Genomic DNA, 13,333 nt, shown 5'->3' on the forward strand with positions numbered 1-13,333 from the left:
AATAAACACAATTCAGGCAAGACAATTTTCTAATAGCGCTATGCTTCAAATGTTCCCATCTCCTGCTTCACATGGGAGCGCCGTTAATATTTTTTACATTTTATAACATTGGCATCGCTAACATAACAGCATTCATTAACCAGCCCTGGGCATCAATGACTCGCAAGTAATCATTAAGAAAAAAATAAAACAACGATTATGATAATCCCCGACGCAAAATTTGAGCGCTGCCATGTGCGGGTTTTCATTTCGTGATATAATGTGTGACACGCACAATCTGTCTCTTGCGGCACGTTTCAAAGGGAGCGAAGTGCGGCGCCACTGCCTCGATAATCTGGTGATCAGGATAGGCAGCGCGTCGGTGGCACATGGGCGCAATTCACAGTAGCCGCCGCAGACAAACCTCCCAGAAGACGCGAGCTACGCTGTCGCAATCTCGTTGCCACCATCACTGCCCTACGCTTTTCCTCTCACCCCTTCGCCATACCCTCCTCCTCCGCTTTCCTCCTCACATTTGTCATACTCCTCTGCGCTTCGCGTTCGCTTTCATCTTTCGCTGAGCTCGTTTGCTCTGTTACGAGAAACAACAGCGACGTTCGGCGCAGGAACGGGCGCCCAATAGCGGCGCCCTAAAAAAAGAAAGTCGCAGTTTCGCTCGCAAGTCTAAGCATTGAGTGCGATAGTAAATTCATCATCATCCTCATCATCATCATCATCATCATCATCAGCCTGGTTATGCCCACTGCAGGGCAAAGGCCTCTTCCATACTTCTCCAACTAGCCCGGTCATGTACTAATTGTGGCCATGTTGTCCCTGCAAACTTCTTAATCTCATCCGCCCACCTAACTTCCTGCCGCCTTCTGCTACGCTTTCCATCCCTTGGAATCCATTCCGTAACTCTTAATGACCATCGGTTATCTTCCCTCCTCATTACGTGTCCTGCCCATCATTAACTCGCGTTTGTTTCCTCACCCAGTCTGCTCTTTTCTTATCCCTTAACGTTACACCTATCATTTTTCTTTCCATAGCTCGTTGCGTCGTCCTCAATTTAAGTAGAAAGTAGTAGATAGTAAATTAGTGCACAGCTATAAGAAGTATGGATAGAAGTTTCGTCGGTTGTGTAAAGTTGGGAACATTCGCCTAATAAATGAATTAACAAGCATTTGTCAACGCGAACAAGGAAACATGAACACATAATACTCCAACAGCGCGGACACTCGCTGTCAGAACGGCGGTGTGAGCAAGCGCGGCAGCAGGAGCGAGTGAAGTGACCTTCGTGTTGCCCCTCGCTTAAAAGCGAGAGCGGCGAAAAGTCAGCGCGCACAAAGGTATCAGCCATCTGCAGACCCCTTTCAAGATACGGCGCGTGCGGTCGTCCAAAGTACGCACTTGTTGGCGGAGTAGAAGCCGCCCTCCTCCACCCTCCCTCCTGCGCTGCCTCCCCGCTTTCCTCGATATATGGCGCGCGTGACTGATCCGCGGTCGTCAGTTTCACTTAGGCCCAGTCGCGAAATGCACAGTTGCTGCCGGAGCAGAAAGCTCCCTCCCTCCCTCCCTCCCTCCCTCCCAACCAATCAGGAACTTTGGCGCGACGGAAGGCGGCGCGCTTGCCCTTCGCTTTCTGCTTTCGCGCGCACCAGATTGAGCCGCTATCGGCGGCTTACCTCGCGTGCTTTCAATCGCACATACGGCATGCGAAGCACGGCGACGCTGCAGTGAAAAATGCGTCCGGAGTGTCCATTTAATTGCCACCACAATGAAAAAGCTTAAAGAGTATAACTAGTTTACTCCGCATGGCTCTGAAAACATCCTGTGAACGAGTAGAGAGGCGGTTGCATCTACGTTTAAGTCCCAGAAGCTACCTGTCGAAAATAACGGCATTACTAATTACGCCACATTGCTTTGGAAAGATAACTATTCCCACAGAAGCACGAAGAAAACTGCCTACCTCCCCGCAGAGCGAGAGCTTCTGAGAACTATCAAAATTTAAGTGGCTATTCGTTCTTGTGTGTTTGTCTCTCTTTTTTTTTTTAACTGTCAATGCAGTACATTAAAATAGGTTTTTAGCAACCTGCTCCTGACGTTCTTTGTAGTCGCTCAATTTGTAGAGGGGCAGGTGATATTACAGTAAGATTGTGATGAAATACGACATAAGCCAATTTCCTGTTTATTTAGAACGTTCCAATTAGGCTTAAATACCGGTCTGAGAAAAAAATGCTTTCATTTGATGCATTCGGAGTTCAAGTCCAATACAGAAATACAAACTCAGAGTGGCTGAAATTTCAGTTTTGAGTGCCATAGAATGAACGGAAGTTTCGTCGTTCCGGGAGTACCTGACAAGTGTGTCTTAAGCGTGACAGTCTCTGGAGATGAGAAAAAAAAATCTATTCCTCATCGCAATTACGTAGCTGTCGAATGTTTTAACGTTTTGAAATAAATATATCACCGCAGTTTAATTATGCGGAAGAAAGGAACTTCGCCAATTCGTAATGAATTACAGTAATAGGTCTGTTTTTTTCCCTGACAAATGCAACGGACGTGTCTTGCTGAGATGAGGGTGCCGCGTCAGAAATTGCGGGAGTTCCTCAAAAGTAATCAATAGCTGTCATGCATATTTTGGATTTCGAGAGCTGTCAAATATGCTCGCTTTGAAAATCTGAAAGCTAACCTAGGCAAGGCTACCAGAAAAAAGATTGTTGGGTTCTTGAATAGGTCCATACGAGGCAAAAGTGTATTCTGTGCAATAAGTAGAAGATGAAAGCGAAAAGTTACTTTGGAAATATGGACACAGAAGAGTTGAGAAAAATAATATAGTTGGTGCGTGTGGTACAATAAAAAAGAAATTATTACGATTAGTCTACCTTGTCATAAAGGAAATGCTTTTTTTATTAACTATGTGTATCATGTCGGCACCTCCAAGTGGACCCGACTGCTCCTGTGGTAGTGGGTGGAGAAAAATGAGGTACCGGGGGAACTGCAGGATAGATTTAGGCCAGGCAGACACTTAGAGGATAATATTTTTCTCAGTGCATAGAGATTTCTGTAGCTCAGAATATACCTTTATCGACGGCATTTCTAAAGGAACCTGTGACAACTTAGACAGGGAATTGTTATGGGATATTCTTAAATACGAAGGTACACAGCACGATTTCATGCATCTGCTGACGGAGACATATAGACACAACCGAGTACAAGCAGTAGGGGAAGGATGAAAAGGTAATGATGAGATGCGAATTTACCAAGGACTGAAGCAAGGATGTCCTCTGTCTCTATTGTTGTCCACGATTTATGTTAAAGGCATAGAAAGACGACTGGTGAACAGAGAATTAGGGTTTGATTGATCCTACATGTGCAATGGAGAAATGGTGCAACGGAAGCTCCTTTGACTGATGTATGCGTACGACATAGTGCTGCTAGCGGACAATAAAAGAGATATACAGACACTTGCGATGATCGGCGGCAAGATATATATATATAGCGACCTATCTCAAGTGTAGCACAGACAAATAGGGCATTACGATCTTTATGAAGATACGACTAATATATGGTGTCAATTCAACACTAAGTCATACCCATACTCTACCAAGCAAATACCTCGGCGTATGCACAAACGACGGAAATACTCAAGCATCCACCAAGATAGTCTGAAAATAACGGGGAAGCGGAATGCTGCAATAATAAAACACAGAGCATTATGCAGGGAGAATAAGTAGGAGGGGGTGCGAGGAATCTGGAAATAAGTAATGGGGCCAGCGCTAACGTCCGCGAATGCCATTCTACGCTTAAAATCGGATATCTTCATCTGGTTTGGAAGTTAACGAAAGATCGCTAGGCCGGATGGCTTTGGGAGTCCACGGTATAAACACAAGTGAGGCAGTGCAGGGTGACGTGGTTTGGGCCTCTTTTGAAGTCAGAGAAGCACATAGCAAAAGTAGCTTGAAGAAAAACTCAGGAACATGAATGAAAATAAATGGGTAGCCAAAGTGCACAAGTATCTGTACTTGAAAAGCATGGACACAGGTCGGAGGAAGAGGTAAAAAAAGTTGGCAACCAAGTACAAGGCAATTGAAGCTGTAAATAGACAATCAGGAATCGTCAGAAAGAAAGCGAGAGAAAGGGAAACAGTTAGTTTGATGCAAAGAATGGAAACAAAAAGGACCATGGACATTTGCGAGAATGAGAAGACAGAAATTAGAAGGCAAAATTTGTACGATAACAAAAAGGGCAGTGCCTTGCTATTTGTGGGTCGAGCCGGTTGACTGCGGACAAAAACATACGGCAGCAAATATTCGGAAATACATGAGGCATGTGTATGCTGCAGCAGAAACCCGGAGACCACTCAGCACGTCGTAATGGACTGCGAAGAGATTAACCCAGCGAGAATCGCAGGTGAGGTACACCTTCCAGAAGCGCTTGGGTTTAAAGTGGACGGAAGCATCATCTGGTCAGTAGTCGAGATAAGCAAGAGAGGTTGAAAGTATTGGTGGAAAAAAGCAGGGAAGAGATTGATACGACCGGATCTCTTACAGTCATGGCTAACGGTACAAGGAAGATATTGAAGAAGAAAAAAAAGATTAAGGTGGTGTACACAAAAAAATGCCGCATAAAAACATGCATAGCATACCTGATTAAATCAAGCAGACTTGTTGACTACTTTACACCGCCCCGTTTCAACGGGGATACCACTAAATAATAATCATCATCATCTGACAAGTACGCACAAAAAATGCAAATGTTTTCGTGGGATGCAATGTCTGCATCTCTTACGCAGGTATTGCAATCGATGCAAAGCAAAGCTGTAGTGAATAAGCAAATAAATGCACTAGAACTAAATGCGATGTGTAAAGTTCTTTTTATGTTGATCCTGAGCAGGGTGCAATCACAGGAAATGTACGAGTTTTCGTAGTACACCGTTCCCAAGCTATGCCGAAATGCAAAAAAGAAATCGTGCGGACGCGCTATGTGAGAAGTCTAGGGAGCGCTGTCGCGTAGGCCAAAGGAATGTATGAAGATCTTCGAGAGAAGAATGCCGATGACAGGTATACGCGTGGTGAAACGTACATTGGTACATTTAAGCATTCTGTACCAGTTTGGCCACATAGGCACATCATCATTCTGAAGAATTGTCCAAACATGCGCGCACACCCTGTCGTGCACACCCAGTAAGCGTATGCAATAGCGCTAGAGGAGAGTATCCCTGACATAAAAAATTTTTAGAAGAAGATAGAAGTTGGCAAATATCTTGCGCTATTGCATTCAGTGATTTGCGTATGTATTTGATACTTATATGGCCACATGGTACGCAGAGACTTTGTATCGTAAGTTATTGTTTTGCTACGCAGAACCGAGGTGCCGATCACTGGCACTACACTGTCGGTACCGGTATGTGGCTCAAGTGCCTGTAAAGCCAGAAACACTGAAATAGCGCGCGAAACCGAAGGGAGGTAGGCAAAGAAAGCTTCGCGTAGAAAGGATGTAGTCACATCAGTTCTCAAGTCTACACGCCTCTCACGCAGATAGACAAACACCTACAGGAAACCAGACATGCCCGAACAGTTACCCAAAAATACAGAAGCTTGTATAGCTGGGCAGTTTACAAAATACAAATGTATACTCAAATACACAACTCTCGCTCACACGCTCACAAATGACATGTTGGCGCACGAATACTTCGGCAGGTAATGTTTCTTGAAAAAAAAGTTGCTGTCTTAAACTAATGGTGCTCTACACCCTGATATTCTTGTGCATGTAACATACGAGGTCTGTATGACAAGTATGATACAGTACTTATTTTACAGAATCATGCAGGGCGAAGGTTCGCTACACTGTGCGATGTGCGAGCAGGGTCTAAGTTGTTTTTAGACTGCAGGCGGCGTGCGCTGTTGTGTAGGAGACGTAGTGTTCACTACAGTCGTCTCGTCGTGGAGTGATCTTTAGTTAGCGAAAGCGACGGAACGAATCTAGGAAAGATACCGCATAAATTTGGCCGCATAGTTTGGGGATAGCCGAGCAGAAGCAATTCGGAAGATCTGGACAGCGTTTGTAGGTGATGGTATGGTCATGAAGCAGATTAAAATGGGCTACGACGACTTCAAGGAAGGCCGAACATCTGTGGCAAGTGAGCCGTGCTATGGGAGTCCTTCAAGAAGCGAGAATGATGTGATTGTGATAATTATGCGAGCACCGTGTAGCAACAAAGATGCTGAGTACCTTTTTACAGACGATTTTAGTACTCAGCGGGCGCCAGCAAAATTTTGAAAGAGTTTTGACAAGGCAATCCGAAGACCCGGCAACTGAAACAATATGGTGCCCCTGTTCGTGCTGTTCGAGTTATTCCGTTCGTTATTTGGCACTGCAAGGTATTTCAGTACTTCTTCAAGCTCCCTAGCTTCTGGACATGAGCCCGGGCTACATTTCAATGTTCACAGAAATCGAAAGGCATCTGAATGGAACGCCCCTTTAAACCTGAGGGGATATCAGGGGCCACGCATATTAGAGCCCCCTCCTCGGCCACTTCCCGAGGAGGGGGCTCCAAAGCTGTTTCTAGGAACAAGAAGAGCGTGCTGCTTGATCTGTTGAAGTAGGCGTGAAATAATTCGAAAGAAATTAGGACGGCGAAAGCGCCAGCCAATGATTCTATGTTTCTTCTTTTTTGGGGGGAGCGTGATCCGATACTTTTCAGAGACGCCATGTATGCATAAAACATACTGTAGGTATGTCACATACACGTATGACATACTGTGCCTACATAACATGCATCTACGGTGCATGTTTACAGCATACACTTTCCTATATAACATATTAAACAACACAGGATAACAAAGAAATTTAGAATACAACAGGGCGAAGAACATAGAGCTGCCACTTTAGGGGCATTAAGAATAAAGCATTTACAAGAACAATATTTTTTTTTGTTTACAGATCAGCTAACAGCGCTAGACTATAGCACTGTCCTCAAGAAATTTTAATGCGTTACCAGTATAAATTGATTCAGAATTTTTCTTATGCGTGCATTTAATTCATGCAATAGCAGAAATGGTGACTCAGCGCTTTTTGTGCATTTCGTTTGCATGCAGTTCCGGTCCAAGAGGAGCGCAACGGGACAAGCACGCCTCGCGCCTGGACATCACAGGCGGACGAGTCAAGAGCTGGCCAAATGACAAACGAGCCCTACGAAATGGTTCTTCTTGCTACGCCGTCGGATGTCACGGAGTTCAACATCAGCGACCGTCACGTCATCGTACGTGACGACGAAGGGTGGCCGGAGGAGTTGGAGGAGGAATTTTCCGAGAACTTCCAGAGAGCTGTCACTGTGCTCGGATACCTGTACACATTTTTCATCCCGCTGCTCATTGTGCTGGGCCTCATTGGAAACGGGCTGTCCTTCGTCACATTCCTGTTCACGCGACTCAAGGTCCGAGCGTCAAGCTTTTACCTGGGGACGCTGGCGCTCTCAGACTTCGGCTACCTTTTTCTCATGGCCTTCGTCTGGCTCGACAAGCAGGGAGTAAAAGTACGTGGATGCACAAACTTGCCGTCTGTTTTCGATGCGATAGCACTATGCGGTACACTCATTCATCTTCGCTGTGCGTGTCGTCACAAAGTGGCCGATCCGGGAGGTGCCGTAATCAATGGCGTGGTTGCGCTGTACCTGTTAACAATCTCACATTGCTGCCCCTCACCTGCAGCATGAACACGTGCGAGTTTATGTAGTAACTAGTGGCTCAGTTTCTAGCAGTATAATATGATGAGTTAAAAGCCTTCCAGCCTAGTCGTACTAAGCGTACCCTTTTATCCATCCGCAGTCTGCACTGATTTAGAAAAAAAGAGGCACACAGTCAATTAAATGTCGATGCTAATTCAATGGAAAGGGAAACCCATCTTACTGTTGCGAGCAAGATCCCAAGTTGAATTTCCGGTCACCGTAGCCGCGTATTGATACCGCGAAACGCCAATTTTCAAATATAGTAAGATTCCGGCACTCGTTCCGAATACATTGTTCAAAAATGAAGCCGGAACCATTTAATATGTACCATCTCAAAGTTCCGAAGATGAAGCGCGCAAGCTAATAAGAAATAAATGATTTCATGGAAACCACGAAAACCTGCTCATTATACGAGATAATTTCCAGCAGACTTCTGTCGTACTTCTGTCAGTACGACTTATATGCGCAGCGATAAACAGCCTTATTACTGTGGCCACAAATGGCTAGAATTCACCTACGTGTACCGGTCTGCAATGCGATAGCTTTTATTCCCTCCCGAGGCAACCGATATCCAGTAAAAATTTTCTGCAGTACCCATTATCAGTTAACGAGCGTCTGAACGCTCACAATCATAAAATCACCCTCATAATTATCATCAACATCATTGTCATCATTACGGGCATTATTGTCGTTATCGTCATCATCATGAGTGCTGTCATCATCGGTGATCCTCATGATTATCATCTTCGCGGGTATCATGAAATCATCACCAAAGGTATCATTGTCAATCTAAAATCACATCATAGTTGTAGTTATCATCATTATCATCACGGTAATCACAGTGCATCACCGACACATGTTGCGACACACGAAATGCGTGCGCTTCGCACAGCATTGTGACGCTGTCGATGGGGTCGTAGCATCGCTTAGCGGCTAGAAACGGTGTAGGGGCAGCCACATAATTCTCTCGCATTTAAAACGGTGGTGCAGTTTTCTTTTTTGCTCTTTCGGGCTTCTCAAATCGGGGCTCTTCGATTTCGCGCCCATCTTCGTCTTCTGCCTGTCCACGTCTTCTTTTGCGCTGCCACCTTTTCAACCACATAGATCCACGGAAACACGCAGTTACACAAAAAATATTTGTCACATTATATAAAATCATGTTGTATATATACAGTGTAAACAAGCGAGGCGATCCGCGGCGCCGGACCGCCTCGCTAGAGGCTGATGCGTGGGCACGATTTACCCCTCGTGGGACCTCCATTTCTACGTCGAGTCCATCCAGGCTGGGCGAGAGTCGAATGCTACTGTCGGCTCCGAGGCTGAAGCTGCTTTCCGATGAAGATGATGTCGGTAGCGTTTGGGCTGCGGGATCAATTTCATCGCCGCCAATTTCGGCAGCTAAGGGCTCTATCAGATGCAACGGCGCAGTGGCTATTGCAGCAGAGCCGTGAATCGAATGCGGTGTACTAAGCGACGCGATTGAGGCGGGTGAAGCCATAGCAGATTTCGTGGAGTTATCTAGCGTAGAAATCGTTGGGTCACGTGTTTTGGCCATGTCTAAGACCTTAGTGCGCTCAGGAGGGCTGATGGTAGCCGCCGAAGTGGAGACGCTTTCGGCCAAATTACTCGTGGCCTTTGCTGCTTGGGAGGCCAGCGAACATGGCGTGTTGCGGTTGCCACGTCATCAATAGCACGGTCTGCTTTACGTTGCAAGAGGCCGGCGAACAGGGCGTGGTGTGATTTCCTGCTTGCTTGTCTTCGAGAGTGGCTTATACCTTCTATGTGGAATTGGCCAAGAATCGAGTGATTTACTAAAAATATATGAGTCTTAAAAGAATGAGGAAAGGATTTAACGTATAATTTCGATGGATCCCATCCCACATAGGAATTGAAGGAAATGAAAAAGCTGACACTCTTGCACTCATGGCACTGGCATGTGTCCCAAAAGTAAGTGTGCCAAAGATTTTTGAGAACCCTAAGAATGCAATCCGCGTTCCACATAGGGCTATCCACCACACACCACACTCAGCCTGTGTGACCCATGGACTTACCTGGAAAGAAGCAACGCTGTTGTACCGCATCCGAACCGACTCCGCGTACCCCCGGCTTGTTTATTCAAGACTACACGATGTGAATCCCCGTTCTTTGCCTTCTCTGGTGATATCTCATACAATGCACATTTCATCTTTATATGGCCGCAATTCGACACAGAAAGGAAAGCGATGGTCGACAGCTTGCAAAAGAATGGTCTTTCGCATAGGACCTTTGAAGACATCGTTTTCCCCGGAGGGCCTGCGGCAATCAGGAAGAGGGCGCAACCACTGCTGATTGCCTTCATGCGAGCCACAGGGCTCTTCGACGCCTGGTGACACACACAGTGACACTCATGGGATACTCAGGCGGAACAACTGCCGGCTATGTATGCCAGCCAAACCCAGCCTGCTGCAGCACCACCATGACCACCGTCTCAAAAGAAGCCCTATTGAGAAATTTAGAACAGTTGAAAAGAATAAATTTATATAAAACTTAAGTATTTAGCAAGGAAATCGTCCTGAGTCTATTATATATGCCTCAACAGCTGCACCAACAACCCTATGATGATGTTTTAGAGAAGAGGCTCCGAAAGACAGAATATCGGGAATTGTTGTATTCGATCTGGCACCATAAAATTTTTCTTCTAAAGTACGCTTTCTTAAGGATAAAAAACTGTGACATGAGAGGAAGAAGTGTTTTATTGTTTCATCCTCCACACGCTATGAGCACAAAGAGGAGGAAGTCAGACCAGATCGATGTAGACAATATTTCGACACCGCTATTCGACATCGGAATTTCGTAAACAGAACTTAATTATTTCTATTTCGGCATGTGTTTCTACTCCAGGGGAATAGGATGTGACGGAAATCAGTTAACCTTGTTAATTATAGGTTCCAAGAGTCTTGCGTGACTGCTCGTGTCCTGAACCTAACAGCAGTTATGAAAGCTGACACAGGAATGATCGGGAGAATCGGAACACTAAGGACCGCTCTCGCCAAGCTCTCTGCGAATTCATGCATAGCTAATTCTATGAGACGAGGTACACATACCAATATAGTTAGTGTAAGGTGAGAAGGTGTTAGCCAGTGAAATATGCGTGAAATATGTGAGCCTCTGCTTGCAGTGAGAGCTGAACATAAAGAATCCGTTATTACTACCACATCCGAGATTGATGAGTTCACTTTTTGAGCAGCTAATGCAACCGCCAGAGATTCAGCTTAATATACTCCTATATAATCTGAAAGCCCTAAAGAAAACGCCCAGTCGAAAGCCGAAGAGAAAATTCTAATACCATATTTTTCTTGTGTTTGCGATGAATCTGTTGCGATTACGGCGTTTATTTTTAGTTACAATAATTGACTTTGTAATAGCGCCTTTAATACAATATAAGAAAGTTGTTTCGCGTTGTATAGATGTATATCACCAAATATAATCTGGAGATTCTCTCTCCCACGGCCAATAGGAAGGATCTCGCATAATCGTACACCTAAAGGACCAACAAGTTCCTCCACAAAGACGACCTCAGGAGTGTGGAACCGAGGCGAGGAAGATGGATGGAAAAAGAAAATATTGTAGGCCGAGGAACAAAAACTGATTGCGATTTTTCAGGGGAATCGTACATTTTAAGAATGCTTGAGCTGTTAATAACCGAAATCTACACAAAAGAGGCGGTAAACGTGCTTCAAGGTATAATACACTGTTGACTAGGAACTTTGGTAACCCAAGGCAAAGGCGTGAAGCTTCCCGTTCCAGAAGAACACGGGAATGTAACTTATATGCCGGTGCGCCTGAATATAGAACACATCCAAATTCCAAAATGGGCCGTACGTACATTTTATAAATCATCACAAGGGAGTCTCTCCGCATCTCCGATCGACTGTTGCAAAGCCTTCTTAGCATTCCAACCGCACTCACTCCTTTTTTATGTACGATATTGAATGTACGTGCGCCAACTAAGCTTGTTATCATATATTATACCCAGGTATTTTACTGAGTCCTACCCGCCGGGGTTGCTTAGTGGCTATGGTATTGGGCTGCTAAGCACGACATCGCGGGATCGTATCCCGGCCACGGCGGCCTCATTTCGATGGGGGCGAAATGCAAGAACACCCGGGTACTTAGGTTTTAGGTGCGCGTTAAAGAAACCCAGGTGGTTGAAATTTCCGGAGTCCCCCACTATGGCGTGCCTCATAACCAGAAAGTTGTTTTAGGCAAGTAAAACCCCGCAAAAACAAACTACATTTTTAAGAGGTGGAATAAGTTTAGCGAGTTTCTAGCGGGAAGGCATTCACGAAAATTGAGTGGAGTAGTTTACGACGTCGAAAAGGACATCCGGGAACTCCTTGAATAGAATTTTTAAAATTTTTGCAGTTACTCCGTCAGCACCTGGGGCAGAATATGGCTTACGTTCCACTGACGTCGCCAGTTCCCACATCTGATCGGAATAATAGTTTGGTACATGGAGATAACAAGGAAGTGAACTGATTTTGTAAACCCTTAGTGATTTCTGCTAACCTTTGCGTCATTTTTTCTGCAATGAAAATTATCGAGTCAACGTTACTCGGACGCGGAAGTATTTTTTGCCATGAAGGAAACTGAACAATGCACATTTGTTCTTAGATTTTGATATATGATCGAATTGTTTGCCTTATTAGCCGTCCTCTTCTTGCGAAACAGTATCTTTAAATATATTTCTGTAGAATTATTATTCAACCCATTTTTAGGAAACTTGTTATATGAAAACTTTGGCCAGGCTGCTTTTCTTCTTTTATACTGAGGTGAACAGTTGGAATTAACAAAGAAGTCATTAGCCTGCTTGTACATGAAACAGCTCGTTGTACCAGCCAATATATGGTATGAGGGAGAAGATGGTATTCATCTTTGTTCGCCTACATGCTCACTCATCTATTCACCTATAAGTAGAACTGAATAAAACAACAAAAGATTTGCAGCAGTGGATTTTCAGACATGTGAATTCAGAATTTCAGATATGTGAAGATATGTGAACTACTGCTGTGATTTCTTCGGACTTCAATTTGAGACAAGCTTCCACTGTTACTTCTTCAGATGTTCAGATGACGCAAGCTATCATTGTGACAAGTTTGGTTTCTCGCATTAGGCTAGAAATTACTGTAAGTACTTGTTTATTTTATAAGAAAAAACCATTTTCCTTTGAATTCTTTGAACTTCAATGTGAGAGAAGCTATCGCTGTGAGTTTTAATGATTTAAGCTGTTGCTGTGACTATTTCGTACTTTCGAATGAGGCACACTATCACTTGAACTTCGTTTTTTTTTGATGAGACAAGCTTCCAGTGTGACGTCTTTGGACTTTAGAAAGGGAGAAGCTATTGTTTTTAGTTCATGTGCCTTATGATGGGGAGAAGCTACTCCTGTGACTACTTCGTATTTTCTGCTGAGACAAGCTGTCACTGTGACTTCAAATTTTCGGGTGGCCAAGCTATCGGTGTGGTTTGTTCGAACTTTAGGACGAGAAAACCTTCTACTGTGACTTTTTTAGGATGGAGTAGGCGATCACTGCATGTTATTATTCTCACTTTCGAGTTAGGCAAGCTATCACTAACTCCTTCGGTCTG

General features: G+C 44.6%; 1 protein-coding gene across 1 annotated transcript in view; it reads left to right on the forward strand.

Annotated features, from left to right (window-relative positions):
* Positions 1-13,333, forward strand: part of LOC126543595 (uncharacterized) — a 123,240-nt gene that overhangs the window by 93,314 nt on the left and 16,593 nt on the right. Inside the window, exon 3 of the mRNA XM_055077762.1 lies at positions 7,077-7,513. Within this exon, the coding sequence (XP_054933737.1) occupies positions 7,157-7,513 (357 nt within the window). The 5' untranslated portion in view covers positions 7,077-7,156. The remainder of the gene's footprint in view (positions 1-7,076; positions 7,514-13,333) is intronic.

The sequence above is a fragment of the Dermacentor andersoni genome, chromosome 10, assembly GCF_023375885.2.
Source record: "Dermacentor andersoni chromosome 10, qqDerAnde1_hic_scaffold, whole genome shotgun sequence".
NCBI lineage: Eukaryota > Metazoa > Arthropoda > Arachnida > Ixodida > Ixodidae > Dermacentor > Dermacentor andersoni.